This window comes from Armigeres subalbatus, unplaced genomic scaffold (assembly GCF_024139115.2).
Source record: "Armigeres subalbatus isolate Guangzhou_Male unplaced genomic scaffold, GZ_Asu_2 Contig823, whole genome shotgun sequence".
Classification (NCBI taxonomy): Eukaryota; Metazoa; Arthropoda; class Insecta; order Diptera; family Culicidae; genus Armigeres; species Armigeres subalbatus.
Genome location: NW_026943616.1, coordinates 146,942 through 171,890, shown reverse-complemented (window position 1 = coordinate 171,890; position 24,949 = coordinate 146,942). Strand labels below are relative to the sequence as shown.

Here is a 24,949-nt window from a genome sequence, read left to right as displayed (position 1 = left end):
TTAGATCCGATACAGATATGCGCGCACCAATAGAGTGGAAAGTGTGTTAAACAAACCATGGGATCATAAAGTTTTCCAAGGCAGCAGATTTCGAGTACAATACCTACGTGTTAAACAATTAAATTCTGGTGCGAATGGGGGTATACAAAAGTCACCGAACACCTCCGAAAATAAATATCGAGTCAACTAGTGCTATTAAATAAATATATAATAATTACAACACTTGGTAAGGTCATCAGTTCGCTGTCCGCCACAATGCAGCACAAGGCGAACGGCGCGTTTTGATGGTTACGATTGGTGGCATTGTTTTCCATTCGATTCGAGAAAAATGTCAAGAAACATTTGTCTCTTTAATTACGACCTGATGGCTGAAGATAGTGTCGATTGTTAAGTCGGATGGATTTTGATATGTTTTGAAATATGATTGAACAACTTATGGCTTTCCGCACAACACGTGTGAATTTTGTTTCTTTTCTCATTGTTGTTTTTTATATTAAGCAATTTTTGCGTGCAATTATATTTTGCGAACAGAACAGCCGGTCTGAGACTTTAATTTGGTCTTTTTCGGAATGCTTTCGAAAGGCCTGGGAAAAGATTCCGTTCATTCTTATTTATTTTGCTACTGGAATAGTATCTTGCCAGTTAAGTATCTCAATCTGGTTCGCATACACACTTTAACATTTGAACAGTCAAATGAGGTCGAATATGATTATCACTATCAAATTTGATGTGCAAATCCTCCGGAAGAGATCGGTTTGCTTGAATTTGTTTCTTTCGTGACCTACTTCTCGATTGCGTTTCCCGCAACGAACCATTTCCTGCAATAGATTGCATTCCTGTTATACAAATTATCCCACCCCATTCAGCCCCGAAAACAATCCCTGAAACCCGATTGAGTTCTCGAATGACTATGACAGATGACTTCTTTCGCTTGTGCAGTCAATTATCTCACATCGTCGACAAAAGATTAGTAACTGACCATCACTCAACAATCGAATTCATGTGTTTCCCACGGAGTGGAAAAAGAAAAAGCCACCGCAAAGCCAAGTCAAGCATGAAAATACAGAAATGCCGTGCCACCACTGACTGCCGGGGCCGGGCTCTGCAGCGTTGTTCGATTTTCTGCCTTCTCAAATCGGTAACCTCCCATCATCATTAGCGCGATCATCGCCGATCGATCTAGAAAACCGGGTTTCCACCTCTTGCTTAGAACGGTGGGGGTATTCGTTTCCAATTGTATGTTTCCCAGATCGAGCCTATTGAAGATACCCTGCCTTTTACTTGCGGCGCCAACTTACTCCCCATTATTCGCCGTAATAGCTAACTCAGTAAGAAGTTTCCGATTTCAACGTTTTTTTCTTTGGTTGCCTATGAGAGCTTTCGATATGTGGAAGATTGAAGAAAATGAACGATTGTGTCAGTAGTGGCGGATTCATATCTAGTTTATCATCCATTCTACAGACCGATCATCGGCCAAGTCGATCAACGGCATTGTCAGACATTAAATTCGGCACCATTTCTGCCATGAAAATACTAACATCATCTCGATGCAAAAAGTATCCTCAAGAGCTTTTGAAAATGTCTAGAATTCATCCAGAATTGTGAAAAAAATTATGTACTTTTCACAGTAATTGTGAAAATAAATTGCCGATTCATTACATGTCGTGTAAATTAAATAATTTTTACTGTGTTCCAATTTCCAAATTACCTCTCTTAAATTCTTTCACCATCAAGCCTTGTGGAATGTAGAAAGCTAATACAATAACTAGTGGTTGTAGTTTCAAGATTCAAAACAAAACAACCATTCTTCATAATTCCAATCTTTACCAGCTGTCGACAAAAACTTGTTATCTCAATATAATTTATGATCTTGGGTCTCCAATATACATGCACATAAAACCCCAAAATCCATTGTTTTGGTCTACGCAACGTTCCAGACACTCCCATATACTACTATCATCAATCTCTGCCCGCTCACAATGTCTTTTGCACTAACAAAGGTTGCTCCCAACTTTGCCTTAGCTGAATAGGCATGGGGCAATTTTTCATCACCATCATCATCCGATCTTACACATCAAGTGTCATCGCACGTTCGAAAACTAAAAAGCGTGACAAATCTTCGCCTCGTTCCTCGTATTTTTTTCCTAGTCCAAGTCCAAGTCCTAGAGTGTACCACCGAAAAGATACTTAATTAAAAGACAGACTAAAACTATGGAGCTGAAAATAAAAATGTTACCATGATCGCTCGGTCGTTCGTCCATGCATAGTGCAGTCGATGTGTGCTTTACAAACCGTACGAATTACCTTCTGATTTTCCACAGAAATTTAGTGCAGTAGTTTGGTGGCCAGCAGTGCCATCAATGCTAGATCAACGATGAACCATCGAAAAAAAGTGAAACCGATTATTGATCGTTTGTGAGTTACATTATAAATATCACCCAATTCGTCATGATGAAGAAACATTACAGTGTTGAAATTGCCGGCAAGTACGGTGGTGGCCGATCACCGTCCAACATACTGGACAAGATCTCCAAACGGTACTCGGCAATAGGCAGTCGATTAATGCGCAAATCCCCTGGCAGAAAAAGTTCCGTTGCCGAACCAATCACCGGGAGTTACGACATGACCGGTGGGCGGTTCGACGACTTCCGGCCGGAAATTGGTATCCCAGTGCTGATCTCCAAAACTACAAAATTCGACTTCGACTCGGACATGCCAATCGATCATCCTCAGGAAGAACCGCAGCATCAACAACATCCGCAACAACACAGTTCGCGATCGTCGCATTGTCCGGCTTCAGTGTCATACACAACTAGGTCTACCTCCGATGATAGCGAAAATGATGTCTTTGTCGACGCGAACAGCTCGCTGCCAAATTTCAGCGATATCAAATTCACTTTCCTTCCGGAGAACAACAATAATTACAGCACATACCTCGATGAAAACGATAAGGAAAACCAAGCCCACCTTCAGCGGCTCCGATCTAAATCTGCTCATAATCTACATCAACCGGAGCTTCGGCTTCGCGTTGAGAAAACCACATCGCTCAATCTCTCCGGGTTCAGCAATGGCAGCGACCTGATCACCGCATCAGCGATCACTGCCCCGAACAGCCCTGCCGTAGACAGCATTTACGACTTTCCTCGCAGCACCAAAGTTAACGATTCTACATATGATCTAGAGCAAGCCAATCTCATCCTGAACGAAATAAATCTATCGCTCATGAGCGAAGGTAATTCATCGCACCTGTATCATAATCTGCCCAACGGAAATCACGTTACCTCAGCCAACGGTGTCCTGCACAATACGGCATTCGACTACTCGGGCAGCAACCAGAGTTTCCGATCCAACAGTACACAGGAGGAAGAGTTCGACCTCAAATCAGCGAGCTTCCAAAGTCTGGACGCTCGGCATCTGTTTCTTTCCATAGAGGAGCTGGATGAGATCACCCGGCAGATCAACGAGTCCGACATTTTCAAAGAAGGCAACAACGAGTACTGCGATCACCGGAACCAACTGCATCCCACCGAGAGGCGACTAACGCTGCTGAAGAACAGAACGGCTCCCAAGCATTTCATCGACTTCGACAAGAGGAAAGCGAAGCTAACGAAGAAGTGGAGCGGTTTCAAGCACTGGATCGGCGAAGAACAGGACAAAATCAAAGAAGTGGTGCAGAAGCACGCCGCTATGCAACGGGTAGGTGGGGAAGTGGTGGGCAAGCGGCGCAGTAGCGGTAGTGAAGTGGGAAGCGAGGCGATTGAAGTTGTGGGAGACAGTGAAGTGAATGTGTCCATGGTAAACGGTGGTGAGGCGAACAGCGAAATCGTTGAGAATGATCACGGACGCAGGAAGAAGCAGCACAGTGCGGAGATCTTGGAGGTGAGTAAAAGATTGAGGGTTTTATGGAAATAGCAGTTGCATCAATAATATGTTCATTAGGGTGATTAAAAAAATTGATTTTGCTACACAACGCTCATCTGATTCTGTATCATGTTTTGAGTGCCCTCCAAAAATTGAGTTGATTTGGAAAAAAATGATTTTAGCACAAGCCATTTCAAGTTTGCATGCAAATTAGTATGGGAAAATTTATTTTTTCATTACATATACTGATTATGGCGCCTCCGAGTTAAGCGCAGGATAAAAGAAAACCTACAATGGCGGAGACAGAGGTGGGGCACCACGCGATGCAATCACACCATTGTTCTCGAAGGCTATTGTTCTTGCGCTTAGTGGTGCCCCACCAAAAAACAATAGCTGGCTCCGCCAGTGAAAACCTACATTGATTACTGGCCGGCATGCCTCAATAATTAGTAATCGATTTTAATACACGTTGCGAATCTTTAGTCATGATCGTATGACTTCGTTGAAAGCGTCACTGAAACGTGCAGTGCTACATAATAGCCTGAATTTGTCTGTGCTATCTTTCGCGCCAAGTGCAGCAAAGCTACCCGATGAGTAGTTACACAATTATCTCCAGAAAACTACGATACAGATTAAATTCGTTTACTAAATAATTATTGGAACGATGTATTAAGATGCGGTTTTCGTTGAGTAAAAGCTCTTGAGTGTTCTTGAGTGTTTTGTGATTCATTTTTGAGTTTGAGTGATTAATTTTTTTATATTTTCTGGATTATTTAACGGGCGCACATTATTTCGTAAGCAAACATTGTTTTATTGATTTTTTTCGTCTTTATTAGCGAGACTTTCAGAGGTTTTATCGATTGAAAACAAAGGGTTTCTATAGGAACTTGTAAAGAAAAATCCAAAAGAATCCACAAACTAGCCCCAAACGTTATTCTGGAGGATTTTTTGTAGAATGTTCTGAAGGAATTCACGAAGGATATCACGAAGAAGTACCCAAAGAAATTTCCGGGTCAATTTCTTAAGAAATTTTTTCAAGTGTCCCTGAAGGAGTAACCGAATGAATTCCTTAAAAATCTTAAAATTTCCCAAAGAATTCCTAATTTTTTTCTTAAGAAATTCGCGAAGGAATTTCCGAAGCATTTTACTGAGGTTTTTACGAAGGAATCTCTAAAGAAAATTTCGGAGCAATTGCGCTGGTTCGATAAACATAATTTTATTGTTGAGGAATTCATGGAGTAACTTACGATGGTATTTTTGGAGAAATTTCTAGAGTAATTCCTGAAGAAATCCTGAGTGAATTTCCGGGGAAACTCTTGAAAGAATTCTCGGAGAAACTACTGGAGGATTTCGTGGAGGAACTCCCGAATGGTTCCTTGGAAGAACTGCCGGTGGAACTTCTGGAGGAATTCTCGGAGAAAAATTCCCGGAGGAACTACTGGAGAATTCCTGGAGACACTCCCGATGGAATTCTTGGAGGAACTGCCGGAAACATTCTCGCAGGTGCTCTCAGAGGAGTTCTTGGAGGAATTCTCGATGGGACTCCCGTAGGAATTCTCCCCGTAGGAACTCCCGGAGAAACTGTCGGAGGAATTCTCGGAGAAGCTCCCGGAGGAAATCCCAGAGGAATTTCCGGAGGAACTCCCGGAGGAATTCTCGGAGAAACTTCAGGAGACACTCTCGGAGGAATTACTGGAAGAACCCCCAGTAGAATTCCTGGTGGAATTCCCGAAGGAATCTCCGTTGGAACTCCCGGAGGGATTCCTGGAGAAACTTCCAGAGGAACTACTGATGAAACTCACGAGCGATTCTCGGAGAAATTCCCTGAGAAATTCCCGCATGAACTCCTGGACTAATTCTCTGAGAAACTCCGGAAAGAACTCCCGGAAGAATTTCCAGTGGAACTCCCGAAGGAATTTCCGTAGGAACTCCCGATGGAATTCCCGGAGGAATTCTTGGTGAAACTCCCGGGGGAATTCTCGGAGAAACTACCGGAGGAATTCCGGCAGACACTCCCACAGTAATTCCTGGAAGAATACTCGAGGAATTCCCGCTGGAACTGCCGAAGATTTTTTGTAGGAACTCCCGAAGTATTTTCCGATAACACTCCGGTGATATTCCCGGAGGAGTTTCCGGAGGAAATCTCTGAGGAACTACCGAAGGAATTTCTGAAGGATTTTTTTACAGGTAAGATAAACTCCCGACGAAAGCCTGAATGAATTCCTGGTGGAATTTCTGGAATAATTCCCAGGCGAAGTTCCGGAGCGATTTCGGGAGGCACTCCCTTGACAATTCTCGGAGGAACTCCTGGAGGGATTCTCGGAGGAACTTCTGGGGGAATTCCCGGAGAAATTCTCGAAGTAACTGCCGGAGAAATTTCCGCATGAACTTTCGGAAGAATTCCCGAAGGAATTGGCGGAAGATCTACTAAAGGAGTTTCCGTAGGAGCTCTGAGAAGAATTCCCGGAGGAGCTTTCAAATGTATTTCTGAATGAATTCTACAAGGAACTTAAACTTCCCTAATGAAATTCTGGAAGAACTTCCGAGTGAAGTCCAGAAGAAATTCCAAGAGGATTTCGCGGAAAATACGTGAAGGAATTCCTGAAGTAATTCCTTGCGAAATTCCTGAAGGTATTTCTGAAGAAATTCCTGGAAAAATTACTCGAGAGAATTGCCAGGGAAATACTTGGACGAATTCCTGGAAAAATCGTAAAGGAATACCTTGTGGAATTCTTGAAGGACATCTTGGAGGAATTGCAAAAGTAATTCCAGAATGGTATCCTGGAGTAGTTCGCTGCTGAATTTATAGAGGAATTCCCAAAAAATCGTGGTAGATATCCCGGTGAAATTCGAGGAAGAGTTCTTGAAGAAATTCATGAAGAATTTCCTAGACGAATTTTTTTTTGTATTTTTTTTTTTACCGAAATGAAGCGATTCTTTCACCGAAATTTCGTCATAATTTTACCGAAATTCGGCAAAGTTGCCTTTTTACCGACATCTCGGTAACGATTACATATGCGTCGGTAAAGTTTACCGAAATCACGGTAAAAGTATTACCGAGACTCGTCTAAATTATTGCCGAGATCCCAGCTGTTGGATCTCGGAAATCATAAAATTTTGATTGTTTGTGGATGTCGACGTCCGGATATTTATTTTTACTTGATTATTTGCTCGATTTTCGTCAGCGTCAACGTCCTTAATTTAAATATTTTCAAAACCGACGCGCCCGACGCTATGACCACATGGCGGTCGATTTAGAACATTTAGTACAAGAATGCGTAACGCACTACGCGCAATTGTGTCGATAAAAGAAATTTTATTTTCAAAACAACGCGTCAACGCGACGCACAACGCGCTATTGTGATCCAACCTATAGTTTTGAATAGTTCCGCTTTTGAAATTGAGAAAAATGTCCGTGGGGAAAACAGAGCAATACAATTTTACTTAGTCACTGAGTAGATGAAAGTTAGCGTGTAACCTATGAAAAAATCCACCTTTTAGTAGGCAATTAATTTGTAACTTTCGACGTTCAATCGCCGTGGGAAATTTAATAGTTTTATCTTGTTTTAAATATTGGAGTCAGAAAATATTTCCATATGATTAAGGAAGGGTCAAATCTCACTGTAGGTGGATTAATCCAGTTTTTTTTTCTAAAACTCTATGGGATTTTTTTTTACAATTTTCCGGTCGTTCGGCATGAAATATCATTTGCTGAACGGCTAATATAGTCAAAAATGCCTATTTATGCCAAACGATAATTTTGGCCAAATGAACGATTGTCCATTTCGACCATCCCCATGAAACGGCTGTCATCCACGAAAAATTCGTCTGAAGCCAAAAACATGGTGCTGCAACATGGTGCTGGATGTAAACATTGCCTCTTAAGCAATAAACACACGAAGTCAGAACAGTCGGATGCGTAAGCGGAATGTGTTGCATTGTTAAATTATATTCAACGAGATGTATTGCATTGTTGCGTGATTTTCGACGTTTTTAATTGGCGCTTTGATGTTGCATGAAGAAGAAGAAGCAGAAAGATGATATTTAAAAATTTTCGCACGGTAAAACATACGAGGATATTTTTGAAACTCTTCTCTGAAATTCTACAGGCAATTTAATTAAAAAAAGTAAACAGTACGGGGTTGGACTTTTCTTATACTGTGTATTAAGTATGAAATCACAGAATAAAAATTGAAATTGAAATATTGTGCTTATTATGCAGTAGAAAACAAAACTAACCCCGTACTGCTTACCGTTTTTATTTAAATTGTTTCTAGAATTTTAAAGAAGGTTTTCAAAAATTTCTTCGTATGTTTTCCCGTGCGAATATTTTTGATTATCATCTTTCTGCTTCTTCTTCATGCAACATCAAAGCGCCAATCGCCAATGCTCTCGCGGCGGTATGAACGGAGCTTAAAATAGGAAAGGCAACACTAGCGCCACCCAATCGGTAGACGGCTTCAAGAACTACATCTACATCTCATTTCAGGGGGGTGATTTCGACATCTCATTTCAGGGGGGTGAGTCGACTAGTCGAGTCGAGTACAAGACACTGAAGACGACCACACAGTTGTGGTCGAAATACGTATCTGCAAAGATAGCGAAAATTAACTGGTGGAATTAAATGGACAGTACTTAATTCGTCTTAGACGGTTGAATACATTCCACTAAAAGAGCTATATATATTTTTCTGATTAGATCTGTCAAACAACACTTTCGGCAGTAGGTTTATTCCGGCTGAATGGCATTTATTTCTTTATTACCTCCATTTCGAATGTACAAAAAAAACTTTGTACAGACAGTGCCTTGGGGCCTTCCTTAGCTGTGCAGTGAGATACGCTACTACAAAGCAAGACCAAGCTGAAAGTGACAGGGCTCGATTCTAAATCCGGTCTGTGGAAGTTTTGCAAGAACACTAAACAACGAGGCTGCAATGTCCCAGTGTGGAGATGTAATGCAAATAAGAAGAGGACTGCGCCCTAACCTAAATCCTTAATCCTATTTTCAAATACATTTTACACTGGCAAGCCCAAAAATTTTCAGCCAAATGGTGCTTCTGCCAAACGACCATTTCGACTAAACGATTTTTTCGGCCAAATTACCTGTTCGGTCATATGTGTTTTGCTCTAATGGTTTGTGCGGCCAAATTACATATTCGGTCAAACAACTTTCGGCCTATGACCACATGATTTTCTGCCAAACGGGCCTTCCACGTTCAAAAATATGATTTCAACGAGTATTTTTTGTATTTCCTGAAGGTATTTTACAGTAATTTACAAGAAAAAATGTCTGAAAAAATTTCCGAAAGAATTTTTTAAAATAACATAATATGAAGATTCAATGAAATTTCTGGAGGATTTCCCAAAAACTTTAGAAGGAAATCCCCAAGGAATTTCATAAACCGATTTTTTTTAAAGAAACTCAAAGCCTTTCCAATAAATTATAAAACAATTTCAAGAAGATAAAATTAAATTAAATTTTCGTTATATTAAAAAAAAACTGAAAATGTTTTAACTGATTAATCGCTTAATTGATTATTCCCGAGCAGAAGAGAATAACTCAATGATACATAATTCTGTTATTTGCACCATACACTGTTTTACTGTTCTCCAGTTTGGTATCCTTCGATTCGTACCTAACCTGTACCTCACCTAACAGGAATTTATGACAAAAGACAAACGGTCGAAAGGACAAAAGGTAGAAAGAAACAAAATGTCGAAAAGGACAAAAGGTCGAAAGGGACAAATGGTCAATTAAGAACAAGTTGAGTGTCGAAAATAACAAAAGATCTAAAGGACAAAACGTCGCACCGTGGCGGGTCCCCATACAAATGCTCGAATTTATCACCAAAGAGTAATTTTAGAACGCTAAATTCATTTTGAGGTTAGAATCGGTATCCAACATATACTATGCTACTCGAGTACTTCTGGAGGCGCAAGCCTTAAGGTCTGAAGCATTAACAGCGTCCTCATCTAATATTAAAACACTCAATTTTCAGCTTTGAAGCAACTATGAGCAAATCACCACACTAACCACCGGAAAGTAGACCAAAAATAGGTTTTAATACATGATACCAGATCGTTTCGAATCTTTCCCGAAAAAAATTCCTTTTGCCATACAAATTTGTTCGGAAGATGCTTTACAGCATTGACCTCAACAAGCCACCAAAAATTGAGTTTATTTTGAAATCAGTTCATTTAATAGGGGAACTGCTCCATTTTCCATCTCACTGAACATTTATTCATCTCATCGCAAAACAGAGAAATACAGCACCAAGCTTGTCGCTACTTTTTGCTAATAAACGCATACTGCTGAAAAAAATCACAAAAATAAAAAACAAATCAAATTCCTTTTCATTGCTTTGTTTTTCATGGGATGGAGCTATGAGATGAAGTGTCGAACCGTTCCCCTATATGTGTGAAATTAGAAAAAATACGAGGTTCGCGAAACGAACGATTTTTTTTTAGGTTTGACCGGGTTTCCGCCATTGTTCGTTGAATGGTCTAAATGGACAAAAGGTAGGAAGAAACAAAATGCCGAAAGGGACAAAAGGTCGAAAAGGACAAATGGTCAATCAAGAACAAATTGATAACGAGTTGGGTGTACTCCAAAGGAATTTGTGAAATGCATTTGGTGCAAGTGATGATAACTTAAAGGTGAGGGGGTTAGAAGCAGAGGGGTATAAGTGACATTTTGGTCAAAATTGAGATAACGATATAGAGCAAAAAAATGCTTTGGTTTCTGTGCTTTGCGGCAATATTTTGATATAGTTTGTACAATGTTTATAAAAAATATGAAAATTCACAAAAAAATAGATATTTTTTGAGCTTTCATACAATATGTATGAAACAAAAAAATAGTAATAACTTTGTCCTTTTCGACCACTTGTCCCTTCGACCTTTTGACTTTCGACCTTTTGTCCTTTCAACCTTTTGTCTTTCGACGTTTTGTCCCTAACCCAATCTTACATACCCCCAAATAGTGGTCAGGGTTGATATTTGGGCAACGGAAGGTCCTCGCATCTCGTCCTTCTCGGTCCAGTTGCGTGGAGACCCTCCTTGCCAATGACTCAACGAAAGAAGACTTCTCGACTTTTTGCATTTGTGTCACCGAATATGAGTTTCACTTCGTATTTTGGGCATTCTCCATAGATCTTATCTAGACGGTCAAAGTATTCTTCCTTCACATCATCGGTTTTGTCGTAGGTTGGTGCGTATGCATTGATCAAGCTGTAGTTGAAAAACTTGTCCTTAATTATTTCATCCGTCATGCAAATGCGATCATCTATGTACTTACATATAATTTTGCGTAAACATACAAACATCTAAATTCTAGATCCGTGTTGTGGCTGCGCTATATCTAAACGCTTATGACTTTAAAAAAATGCGGATTACAGTAGCAACATTTTCCTCCTAGCTATGACAGATGCAGCAAAAACTCATCAATCTCGTTTTTATTAGTTTTTCCTTGGTGGCACTCAGAAATTCATTTAGGTTTAGATGTGCTTAGAAGCTCATATGTAAAAGCCGTAGGCACAAGTAAGCGTTCGCTGGTAATGAAATTAGTGCCGTCTGTCGCTGACGGACAAGTGATGTGAAAAATGATGTGAAAAATGATCGGCTGCGATCATAACGTTGTTCACGCGGATACGGTGATCCCGCAGCAAGCAGTGCAGATAACTATGTGTGGGACTTTGATGGAGAAAAATGTTAAGCACCCCCTTGGGAGCCACACGAGTTTCAATTCGATGGCGGGCACTTGAGTGAAAGTGAAATGAACTGTCATAACACATTATGGTTGTTAAACTATCTTTAAACCGGAGCGCATTAAAGATAGCACATCATTAAAGGCTTCCTGGTTGGTCTATGCTGCAACTAGATGCACATGTGATTTTAGTTGCATTCTTTTGTCATACCATTTCCACACGAAAGTATATATGGTTACAAAGTATCTGTGGTGCTGATGTAATATTGTTAAACATTGTCAATAATAACATAATGCTATCGTTTCGCCACACTCGTATACTAAGTGCTAGGTCTTGCCAATCGACTCAGTTCAGCGAAGTGGACTGGTTAGGGGTCGTCAAACCCGTGGACATAGTACCAACTGCCCACTCTTTAAATCCGCGTTGTAAATCTAATCTCAAGTTAACATCAAAATCTAAATTAATTCCGCAATCACAAAATCTAAATTTTTAATCTTATGTTGAACTTTCTTATTTTTAATCTTATGTTGTTTCATCGTTTCATTCAATCGCAAATTCTGCTTGGCAAATCTATCCTCGCATTGTTTAATCTCGCAAACACCATCAGGTCCAATCTTCAATTCTTAAATCTTTTCAAATCTTTTCAAATTTCATTCTTCAAATCCAATCGCCAGAATCAATCTTTAAACATATCTCTTATTTCTAATCCTATGTTCAGAATAACTAGCCGAATCCAATAACTGATATTTTTCTGTCAATCTGATCTCCAATTCAAATCTTTAGATCCAAACTCCTATAGTTTAATTTACAAATATATTTCTCCAATTATGAGATCTACATTGATTTATTCAATCCTGTATCCACATCCATTTACCAGATCCAATTTCCCAATTCTTCGAAAAACTTAACTCGGTAAATCACATCTGAAATGTTAAGAATTTGCATTTAAATTTGCTTAAAAATTAAACAAAATTGTCCACGCACTCGTACACAAAACTTGATGATATATTCTAATAAAAATGCTCACACTCGATCATACACCATGTGACTTGCGACCGCACCAACCACGCTATATACCAATTAAGTATCCACCTAATTGACTCGGACCTCCAGTTCGGTTATCGAACGATTCCATCTGCAAACAGTCTTCCGCAATGCAATCCGCCCCAACTTTTCCGAGACCCACTTTTTCGTATTGGCCACACCACCTCCTCGCCGCCCGTCTTTCCATCTTTGATACCTCGTTCGTTGACTTTCACAATGTTCCAGCCAAGATGACATTTAAAATTCATAAACACATTTTTAATAAGACGAATCGTCGGTAGTGGTCTCCGCCGTCATCAGCGTCATGACCAGTGACGGTGATCCACCCGGTCTCCGCAAAAAAATAAAATAAACCGAAATCACGCGGTTGAGGATCGCGAAAAGATAAATATAAACAAGCTCTCTATAGAGACCCCATCGACCGAAGTGGGAAAGGAAGGGATCATCTGCACGAAGCCGGAGGAAGTCGCATATTTTACCTTGAACGACATTGAGCTTAGCGGTTTTGCGTGTAGCTCGCGTAAACGGCCGGTGGCGCGGTTGTGGGGACTGAACGACGGACAGACGACCGCAACCTTTCTCGAGGTTTGTTTAAGTGTTTTTTTTTGCATCTAAAAAAATAGCACGTTTCGTAGCTGGAGACCGGTTTAGTAGGATTAATTTGCATAAATGCAACGATCTTGCGCAGAACAAGAGCTGTGTGGATGGCCGATATTGTTGTATGGGAACACCATGAATGGGCCATTTGGGATTGTTTTTACAAAGAGCAGCTAGTTTTTGCTAATTTCAAGTTTTGATAGTAGCGCATGCTAATGCCTTATTCATTGACGTTTTATTTTTTATTTTTTTCACTAATTAGTTCAGTTCTAATGATCAGCAGATGATTTATTACAAAAGCTTAATGACAAAAATAAATGGTAACAAATCAGAAATATTTGCTTTGGGGCAATAGCCCCATGATGCCTCATCTTCCCCCTATATCGTGTTTTTTATACCGCTTATAGTGTACTGTCACAAAATCTTGAACCCCCTCTGCCCTCAAACTTCATACGTCATTTTTTATTGACCCTTTTCGATTGCGATCAGTGAAGAGTCGTATTATGGACACCCTATCTTGAGAAATGTAAAATAGATATTATAAATTAATTTAGGTCATCCCTAAAGTAATGGTAAACACCCCTAAAGTAAATAAACACTTGTTCCGTTTCATAGATCATGCATTACTGGAATCAACACAATTCGAAGCTAGTCATAAGACGAGTTTTTATAATCCCATTTTATTCCACCATTTAATTGTATCTTGACAGATACGTTTTTCGACCTCAACAGTAAGGCCGTCTTCAGTGTCTCGTACTTGACTCGACTTAAAGTCTTAAAGTCGAGTCAAGTACGAGACACTGAAGACGGCCTTACTGTTGAGGTCGAAATACGTATCTGTCAAGATACAATTAAGTGATGGAATTAAATGGGATTATGAAAACTCGTCTTATGACAAGTGAAGACATTCAACTAAAAAGCTCAAAATAATTTTCTTAACAATTCGAAGAATCTAGATCCGTAATTTAAAAAAATCTTGCCTATAATGTTAACCATCTCATTCTTGCTGATTTTTTATTCATATAAGACTGACATGAGTAGTATGGTAGCCAGTGTTGTGCTGAATCATGTGCAATTATCATGTGATAACTTTTCACGTGAAAACAGTGGACGAGTTGTCGCCGGTGACAACTGGTCAAATTTTGTACTCAAACTATAATAAACACAGAATTTTCATTCAAACATTACTTACTTGATACTTGATGGGCTACAGCTCTTCGATGAACCTACGCCGAATGGAGTATCCTTCTCCACTGGACTCGATCCTGGGCTAATCGCTTCCAGTCGCCCTGAACATTGAGCGCCCTCAGGTCCTCTTCAACTGCAAAAAGCCATCGTGTACGCGGCCTTCCACGATGCCTGCGGCCTCTTCCGGGTTATCTACTAAATATTATCTTCGCTTGACGTTCTTCCGGCATACGAACAACGTGACCAGCCCACCGTGTCTGCCGTGTTGTATAAGCTTAATAATATCCAGCCCTTTATACACCTGGTACAATTCGTGATTCATGCGACGCCGCCAGATACCGTTCTCCTGTTTACCGCCGAGTATTGTCCGCAGCACCTTACGCTCAAACACTCCGAGAGATCTCCGATCAGCCTCCTTTAACGTCCATGTCTCATGGCCGTATAAAGCCACCGGAAGAATCAGAGTAGTATACAGCGCGAGTTTTGTTTTCGTTTGCAGACTACGGGACTTAAGCTGGTTACGAAGTCCGTAATAAGCCCTATTTGCAGCTGCAATACGCCTTTTCACCTCGCGGGTAACATCATTATCGCACGTCACTAATGTTCAAACATTAATCTTTACTATACCCTCCAACACCTTTTCCAAACTAAATCTATCACATGTTGTGCATATGCGTAATCGAGTTTCAGACATAGTAATTAATTTCCACTCAGGATGGCTAAATACCCGGCATATAGGCAAACAACTTTGAATGTACTGAATTGTTTGGTTACTATTAGTGATCAAAAGGCACATCAATAAGGGTAAATAGAATCTTTACAGGAACACTACCGCGGAAAAGACTTGATCTGAGACGCATTTTCTTCAAAGTAGCAGAAAATTTAATTGCAATGAAGGTGTTGCTAGTGATTCCAATGGCATCAGAGAATGTTGATGGTAGTTTCTGCAGAAAATGAATTCGCCGCGATAGCGTCTGTAGTCATTCAGGGGTCGAAAGTGGGATCTTCTCGCCAGATTCGGACTTTTTTTTTGTCATTAACGTTCGGAGGTCGAGAGGTGAGCCAGCCTAGGGCTGCAAGCCTCTTTAATAAAGAAATAAAAAAAATAAAAAAAACTTTCGGAGGTTGATGAGGTTTTGCGTTGTAGTGTGGAGCAAGTTCCTCTTAGAAAGTTACATCTTTTGTATAGAATAATTGTCTTAATAATTGAAAAGCACTGAGAAATTTCCAATAATGCTTTTCCAGTTACTAACAGCAGCAAAACGAGTGATGAACTTTGTTAATCTTAAAAATCACTCAAATAAAGAATAAAAAAAAAGCAGCAAAACGAGTTTTGCGAGAAAAAATCACTTGATCGTTAAATTCAAATACGACAAATCAAACCTTCTTCTGTGTAAAATAGTGGTCCTGAAAGGATCAATTTATTTCAATAATGCGCCATTGCAATCACTAACAGCATGCCTAAAAAATTCACCTGAGAGTGGCTGCCAAAAATCAACACTTGACGATTGGCAACCTGCAATTTGCTCGATTTTGAAGTCTGTACTTGCGATGCACAAACGGGATTTGTAGTTTTACCTACTTTTAAACTTTTTAAAAAATGTCGAAGGAAAAAAATGAAGATCAATATTAAAAAGAAAAAAATAGAAACGTTAACTCTTCCTTGGTCAATTGGCAAACAAAAAAGAAAATCCATCGAGAAACAGCTGAGATATTAATATTTAAAATCTATGATATGTTTGTGACGTTCTTCTATTTTCGTAATCGCAAAATGGTCGGAATTCTGCCAAATCGCACCAAGCGCCAATGAAGAATTACCAATTTTTTGCACACGATTTCATGTAGCAGGTCCAATTGATCACAAACCGTATCGGATATCCCTCAACCCAACAACAAATGTACGAATGAATTAATATGAATTGATTTCCGTTTCCATTTTACGAGCAAAATGTTACAAGCAGGGATTGAACTTATCATTTCATTATCATTTAGTATTCAGCCAATAACTCATTATAGAGGCGGAATTCCAAAAAGTGTTGTATGGCGGACTTCTAGAGCTGATTCCCCTCTACAACTTTGTCTAAGGGTACATTGCTCTATGTCTAATATTCTCCGCGGGAAACGCTAGTATCATTTTATATACTAAATGATAATAACACTTATTATCATTTAGTATATTGAGTGTTTCTAGCGTTTCACGCTGTAAATATTAGACTTAGAGCAATGTACCCTTAGACAAAGTTGTAGAGGGGAATCAGCTCTAGAAGTCCGCCATACAACACTTTTTGGAATTCCGCCTCTATAATGAGTTTTTGGCTGAATACTAAATGATAATGAAATGATAAGTTCAATCCCTGGTTACAAGTCAGTCAAAAAGACGCTTGGTGTGGTTTCGCAGAACCCCGACCAAGTGAGCCTCGGTATCAACCTTCCGGGACTCGCTTAGTCCTGAATCACTCATGCAGTCTCGCCTCCGTTGTGTACGACACGCGTGCTTTTTCGCTAGTGTTGTACTTTTTACAACGGTGCGAGTCCTCGAAGGTTAAAAAACACAGACGTAGTCCTACGTCAAAAACATACAAAAAGGAAGCTACTTCGACAATTTTTGAAAATTTTACCTCCACGTGGTAGAAAAGCGTTGTCTACTACTGAAACAACTACATACTACAGGATGTAGGCATTTCACAGAAAATTCTATGTATTGTATAGCTTCCATCAGGGATAGAAAAAATCAAATTTTCAAAAAATCGAGGGTGATCAAAACTCACCCGCGATCTTACTTTTAAATTATCATGTGATTAAAACTCGCTAGCGATTAAGAATCGTTTCATTTTGAGCTCTTTTTCCTTACTACCATGAAACCAAACCAAATGGAATTATAACGGGACTGTTGGCAATTAGCTGATATCCCAAGAAACAATTTCCATGCTTCTTGGATTTATTCAATTCTTATAGTGGATTTATAATAGCAATCGCCATAGCTAGTTGCTCAGTTTTATTGTCGATCTTATTGCTATCAATAAACCTCTCATAAATATGCTGAAAAAGCTTCAAACGTCAAACGCTTATTGACCTTATGAGCAGCGCTACGGTCGTGATGAAGAGCGTGATAAATCCTATTTTCTAAGCTCGAAAAAAGCTACAATTTTTGGCCGTAATGTGGTCAAATGAATTACCCCAATAAGAATATTTGCATTGCAAAAAGCTTATGATATTATTTAACAAGAGCATAATTTTCCTGATCGAAATTTGTGAAGGCCATATTGAAAATGGAGAAGCATTTTAAGACAGTGAAATTTTTCACTGAAATTCATGAATTGACGATAGTTTCACCGCGTAAAGCACTTTTTTGGTAGTTGATGTGCATTACAAATATTTTGGGGTGAAGTATCAATCGAATCAGTGGAAATTTGCGATATTGCTGTTATGATTATTTCAACTCAAAAGCCCAAAACTACATTATTTTGAGAGCGCGTGGTATTCTTTCTTATTTTTTTCACTAGCTTTCGCCGTGAAATTGAAAGCGCACCTCATTTGGATATATCCAAGGGGATTGAAAAACACACCTGAAAAAATATTATTTTATAATCATCCTCATCACGATTGTCATCATCAATTTATTTTGTTGTTATTTTTCAGCAAAGTTTTGTTTCTCTTTTTTAATGCAACATTTTTGACAGCTGCCGCAGCCAAATTCCCTTTTTCCGGGTGGCTTAAAAAGGATTTCTAAAAACTCTTATAATAGGTTTATAGTGGTAATCTAGAGAGGGCCACTTGGCCATATCTTACTCTCATAGTGGTCATCAGAAGGTTGTTATGTAGTCATGGGTTTTATTTTCAGATCTTATAATTTTATCTTGAAAACCATTCCTAGAGCGGAATAAAACTTAAAATGTTACTTGGGAGTGCCCTCAGAACAACTTTATAAGTTTTTCGCTACAACATGTACTAAAATAAAAATATCAATGTGAAATATTATGTGTGTATCAGTTGAGAACGGGGCCCTCCTTAGCCGTGCGGTAAGATGCGCGGCTACAAAGCAAGACCATGCTGAGGGTGGCTGGGTTCGATTCCCGGTGCCGGTCTAGGCAATTTTCGGATTGGAAATTGTCTCGACATCCCTGGGCATAAAAGTATCATCGTGCTAGCCTCATGATATACGAATGCAAAAATAGTAACTTGGCTTAGAAACCTCGCAGTGAATAACTGTGGAAGTGCTGAATGAACACTAAGCTGCGAGGCGGCTCTGTCCCAGTGTGGGGATGTAATGCCAATAAGAAGAAGAAGATCAGTTGAGAACACTCAAAGACTGCAGGTGATTATCAACGGATGCCTTCGCTACATGATTCGTGTCTATTGTCCTCACTATTGAATCTCAAACACCGAGCTCTCTATCGTCGTTGTCACCAAAGGCCGATAGCAACTGAAATTTGGGAACGGAAGTGAGGCTGGGTCGGCCACACCTTAGGTTGGGGCGGAAACGGAAAACAAGCATTAGACTGGAAACCAGCTCAATTGCGTAACAATTGTACTGAAAAACGTACATTAAGGACTATTTTAATTTGATTCAAAACAATAGTGGAACACAATGGAACAAAACAAAACATTGTGCATTCGGTAGCTTAAAACCGAATCTTTCAGATGGTGGCTGTTTGGCTTGCCGCTTCTTGCCGCTTTTCATGGTGTTTTGATGTGAAAATTGACTATTTTTTCTAAAGATTCCTTAATAACTTTGACAGGTTTCAAGATAGATCAAAGTAGTCTTCTAGACAAACATGTTTTTTGTCATTATGCACAACTTTCTAGAATAAACCATAGTGCTAAAACAATTTCCAAAAAAGTTATGCTCAAAATATGATTTTTGGGGATCATTCATACAAAACGTGCTCTAATTCCTTACAAAACCGTTTGTCAAATATTGTGTTTTCAGAAAAGATGTTCCAATTCAAATTCTTTACAACATTGCAAAGAACAACCACTGCTTTTGTACATCTACTTAAATTTTTTATTTCATACCGCCCTTCAAGGTGGATAGATCATTGATATTTTCTTATCAAAAGAAAGCCCAAGAAACATCCTTCAACTCTTCTGAAGACATCATGACTCTAAAATGTAGTTTTCAGGTAGAAAACTAAAAAACGCACGTTTTGGGGGCTTCTGAACCAGTGTGCAGCTGTACACCCTGCAGAAACAGATCCAGAGACTTATGGCGCCATTGGCCACATAATTAGATTTAGATAATGATTTAGATTTAGGTCGCCATTGGCGACATAAAAAATCAAAGAAATAAAGGAAATTGAATCTAACAACAGGTTAAGGTTGGACATTGTCCAGGACCACTCGCGGTGCACAGTACCTATAAGTGAAGTAAAAAGTCTTTACAAATGTCTTATTGACATTCATTTAAGTCTGTAGATACATGGAATAGTTGAAAAAAAAATTCATATATATTGATAAGAAAATTATTTTGAGCTTTTTAGTGGAATGTTTTCACCTGTCATAAGACGAGTTTATACAATCCCATTGAATTCCACCACTTAATTGTATCTTGACAGATACGTATTTCGACCTCAAAAGTAAGGCCGTCTTCAGTGTCTCGTAAGTCGAGTCAAGTACGAGACACTGAAGACGGCCTTACTTTTGAGGTCGAAATACGTATCTGTCAAGATACAATTAAGTGGTGGAATTCAATGGGATTGTATAAACACGTCTTATGACAGGTCATATATATTGTTATTTTATTTATTTATTTTATTCTTCAATTTCGAGGAAGTCTACTAATACGTGGATATTTTTTTTAAATTTTCTACCCGGACAACTTGCTGCATTTGACCTTTCTATGATTTTTAAATGAAGCTTATGCAGAGCCGTAGCGTGGACTCCCAGCGCCCTTGGCGAAACCGTTATTGGGCGCCCTTGTCCAAAACAAATGGCATGATAGGAGCTGTTTTTTTTTTCATTATCAAAATTTTTGCGTGGTGGATTTAATAAATGTTTTCTTTATGAATTCCTCAAGTCTCTATAACTTGCATGTGTCCCAATAGGTGTAAGGATTATAAAAATAGACAGAACATTTCTAAAAATCCTTTTTATAGAAATTTCAACGATTTTCTTAACCTTCGGGGAATCGCGCCGTTGTAAAAAGTACAACACTTTCGAAAAAAGCACGCTTATCGTTCACAACAGAAGCGGGACTGCGTGAGCGGTCCAGGACCAAGCGAGTCCCGGAAGGTTAAAGATTAAATAAAGCTACGCAAATAAAAATATTAGATCCAGTAGTGCTTGTGTTACCGACACAAAATCCAGACTTCCTTGTTGTGAATTCACGCACTAGTGGATCTAGCTAGGCCAATAAAATCCATCTCAATTGTGCCGATCAGTGGTTGGATCACTTTCGGACGTAGTCGCAACAAGAAGAACCCTACTTTGGAGTGGATTGAAAGACCTTCGGAATCGCCATTAGACCTTGGTCGGTAATTTGAAAGAACTACTCTACTGGACTTACAGTGTTAGGGTAGGATTTTTTTCGACTGGATAAGATGTAATACTCGGAAGTTGGCTTTCTCAGTCTAAAGAATCAGGACGATATTTTTCTTATGTGCCCGACGTTTCTTGAAGGTTAGTATAGTCTGTCGTCTATCATAAATAATTGTAAACCACATTCGATCAGTGGTAGAGAGGGTGCTTTCATGCTCGGTTTCTGTGAAATTTTGAAAAGTAATTTAAAGATTGGGTTTCTTTTCTAACATACAACAGCTGCAACGTCGGACAAGTAAAAAAACATCGTCCTGATTCTTCAGACTGAGATAGTTAATTCAACTTGGAGAGAATTAGTGTAAGGTAAGAATAGCGATTTGACCAAGTCGTATGAAAAAAGACAACTTTGGGCCTATTCGGATCAAAATATATCAATTCCTAGAGTGGGGCTATCGGTAGTTTGGTGGCATTGGTTGAATTGGTTAGGCCAATAAATTTTCACCCTTATACAATTGTCTGTTTAAATGAATCGAAAATTTCACAGGATCAAATGCGATCGTTATGGTTCGAATTTTTCTCAAATTAAAACAAACTCCCCTATCACTAAATCCGAGTATCTACTACTTGGAAAGGGCTTAGATTTCTTAATCACGAACAAAAATTATACACGTTTTTTTTAAATCTACTCTATGTTTTGCCTTAGGCGTGTAGAAGTCCTCATCTAGGGCTTCTTCCCCATAAACTTGTTCCAATCTTCTTTTAATTTATATTTCCTGATCCTTTCTATTTTCACTTCCTTTTTCATCAAGTAAATTATAAAAAGTAGTCAGTGAAGATGCTCCCTGAGCCACAGAGAACAGACATGAATGATCGAACAAAATTTCGTTTAAAACGTGTGTAAAGATTTGAATCGCACCTCAGCGCCGCCAACGCAGGCTGCCCGACATAAAAAGTCGATCTCACTAAGCGATGGCGTTGGCATACACTACACAAATAATGTAGTGCTGCCACCTGGGAGTGAGCCTAGGAGCAATTTGGAATGAACACTAGCGCTAAAAAGCAAAACACGGCAAAATTTAACCACATTCATCAGCAAACTAGCACCGCGCAACGGAGGCATAACGACATATTTAAAATTGACCAGTACAAACTTTTACACAACCACGCGAATGAAGATGAACTTCTGTTCTCTGTGCCTGAGCCTACGTTCTGTTACCTGTATCAATTATTGACGGAAAAAGTCCTTTCGAAAATAAGTCAAAAAGTTGATTGCGGATATTAGTCCCCGAGGGAAATGTCTGTTAAGGTCCTCACGGAATCCAAGTTTCAAAGTGCTCGCGTTTTCGGGAGCACACCACTCGATACGGAAGCAACGCACAACTGTCATTTTTATTTTTTCACGCATGCGACGCAGCAAAGCTAAATTAATAAAAATGACAGTTGTGCGCCGCCTCTGTATCGATTTTAGCCGATTGAGACCCTCAGCATCAATAAAACAATGAGTTACCCTCACCAAGCAAATTACAAACAAATCGAAGAAAATTCAAGTGGTATTCATCCACCCCCTAAAAAAATCTTGATGAGATTTGTCATCATTTCCTATAGTTCAATTCTGGATTTCGGCGCCCCCTAAAGGCCTGGCGCCCTTGGCGGGGGCCAACCTGGCCAACCACACGCTACGGCGCTGAGCTTATGCAATCACAATAACCCTTATTAATTATTTATTCACAATAAATTGGTCTGAATGAAAAAAATAACTTACTAATGAAATTATTTTCTGTATCTTTTTACAGGTGAGCATATGGAACCTTTTAGTAAATGTACTGAATGAGAGCTACAGGATATTAGACCATCTGGTCGAAGGTTGTAAGAATGCGCAAAACTATCGTCGAATACATCTTTAGTAGGTCATTATAAAGTCGATGGCTGAGAGGTGCAGCAACCGTTTCTAGTAACGATTTCTCTCGAATGAAAAGTGACGTCGTAGGTACAGGCTCATGTACTGTCGTCCTTCAGGTGCTGTCAAGTCATCTTCCTGGCATAGTAGTTGACAGTCATGAGGAAACAGACCACAAAATGCTATTCCTGATCAAATGCCTAAGTTTGGATGTCCCCATTCTATTCATTAACATGATTTTACTGTTGATTATTCTACCCTATAAAATAGATATTTAATCGAATTTTCCAGAAAGCATCTATTATAATGTGTAAAATATGGAAAAAAAAATGTTTGGCAATTGGCAAGTACAATGGATATTGGATACACTATGCCCAGAGTGTCAAGAAAGTTTCCAACCCGAAAAAATCCAACACACTAAGTTTTTATTTCTGCAGCTCGGCAAAATCCGCACAGTTCTGTGCCCAGCAAAATAAAAAAACTGATATCCCGTCAAAAATGAGGTTTATTAGCTGGGTTCCGGCAAATTATTTGCTCATTTTCAGCAACTTTGACAGATGTCTCGTCGAAAAAACAAGTTTGCTGAGGCTCGGCTTTGCGATTCTCAGTAAAAGTTGAACAAATTGCTGAGATCCCGGTAAAAAAAATAAGTTTGTAGACCAGACCGGACTCGCTATCTCCGGCTTGGCAATCCTACGCCTTTGCTCGCAAGGGTACTGGAGACCCCATCAGCCATATAAGGATTTCATTTCCATTCGTCGGCTATTGCACAGGCGCGCACTGCGCATTGTAAGAGGTTTAGGACAATCCTGGGTTCGAATCTAGGCTGAATACTTTTTCAACAAGATGCTATAATTAGAAGCAACACAAGTGTGGATATTCTTTTTAAATTCTTCAAAGCAATTAACAAAAAACTGCAGGCTGAAATACCTCCAACCTAAATCCCAAACCCGTCCGTCCTTAAATTATGCAATCTACCCATTAGTCGCTTCGAATAACTTGGCGTATGTCCCTTTATCCTAACTAATTGTCTATAATAATATTATAGATTGTAGACATAATAAAGAATCCGTGAAGTGTTATTCACGTCTGAGCCCGTCAAATAAATAACAATAGATGAAAAAACCTACAAAGGATTGATTCAAAACAATATTACTGAATACAGTAAAGTCGTCAGGTACAGCAAATCCAGAAATATTATATGAATTCAACCAAATTTAGTTGATTATGGTTTTCTGCATTTTTTGTGCGCCATTTTCCATAACCCAGTTCATATGATTTAGATTATTTAGAGCATTTTAGGGGAATGTCTTTACTTGTCATAAGACGAGTTAGCACTATCCCACTAAATGGTTATTTAAATTGTCCCATTAAACAAAATATTAATTTTACCACTTGATTGTAACTTTACAGATACGTATTTCGACCTGGGATACTACTAACTCGTCTTATTATGACAAGAGACCAAATAACTTATGAACCCAAGAAAATAATCCCCTAACTATTTATCTACTAGTAATACTTCTTTTATCATCATTAGCCAAGTACACCATGTGATTGCACAATAACCAGGATCCAAATGAAGGTTATATTGCAAGATAATGCTTGACTCAATATTTCGAGATACACGTTATACGGTTTTCACTAAGTGGTTTCATAGACCCAGCCGGTTGATTCGGTGAGCATTCTGTTTTTTTTTTCACCAGGTGGGGCACATACATAAGCAAAAACGCGTCTTATGGCGCATTTCATTGAAATTATTTGTATGTGAAATTGATTGAATTCAGTTTCACTACACTTTGTAAACGGAAAAACAGTTACTACACCCAACCGGCGGTTGTTAGATTTTATAACAATTCTGTATAAGAATCTACCAAAACCTGTATAAGAACTGAGCATATGCGAAATTGTTAGATTCTTATACAAAAAATGTAAGCTCTCAAACAAATATTGTCAGAAAAGCTTACACAATTGTTAGATTCCTATACAACACTCGTATAAGAATCTAACAATTTCGCATATGCCCAGTTCTTATACAGGTTTTGGTAGATCGTCGGTTGGGTGAGTAATAAAATTGCTGGTTTTCAGTCAGCCTTTCCATCGGTGCCTCAGATTTTCCAATTTTTCTTTTTTTTTTTTCTGTCACTCCTATAGCATCATATTATATCATATTTTATTCA

At 39.1% G+C, this 24,949-nt stretch overlaps 1 protein-coding gene across 5 annotated transcripts in view; it reads left to right on the top strand.

Moving 5' to 3' along the window:
- LOC134204693 (uncharacterized) overlaps positions 1 to 24,949 on the top strand; it is a 109,102-nt gene that overhangs the window by 54,605 nt on the left and 29,548 nt on the right. For all 5 annotated transcript variants that reach the window (XM_062679473.1, XM_062679472.1, XM_062679471.1 and 2 more), the window contains exon 2: positions 2,322 to 3,879. In XM_062679473.1, coding sequence (XP_062535457.1) covers positions 2,449 to 3,879 — 1,431 coding nt within the window. In that variant the 5' untranslated portion in view covers positions 2,322 to 2,448. The remainder of the gene's footprint in view (positions 1 to 2,321; positions 3,880 to 24,949) is intronic.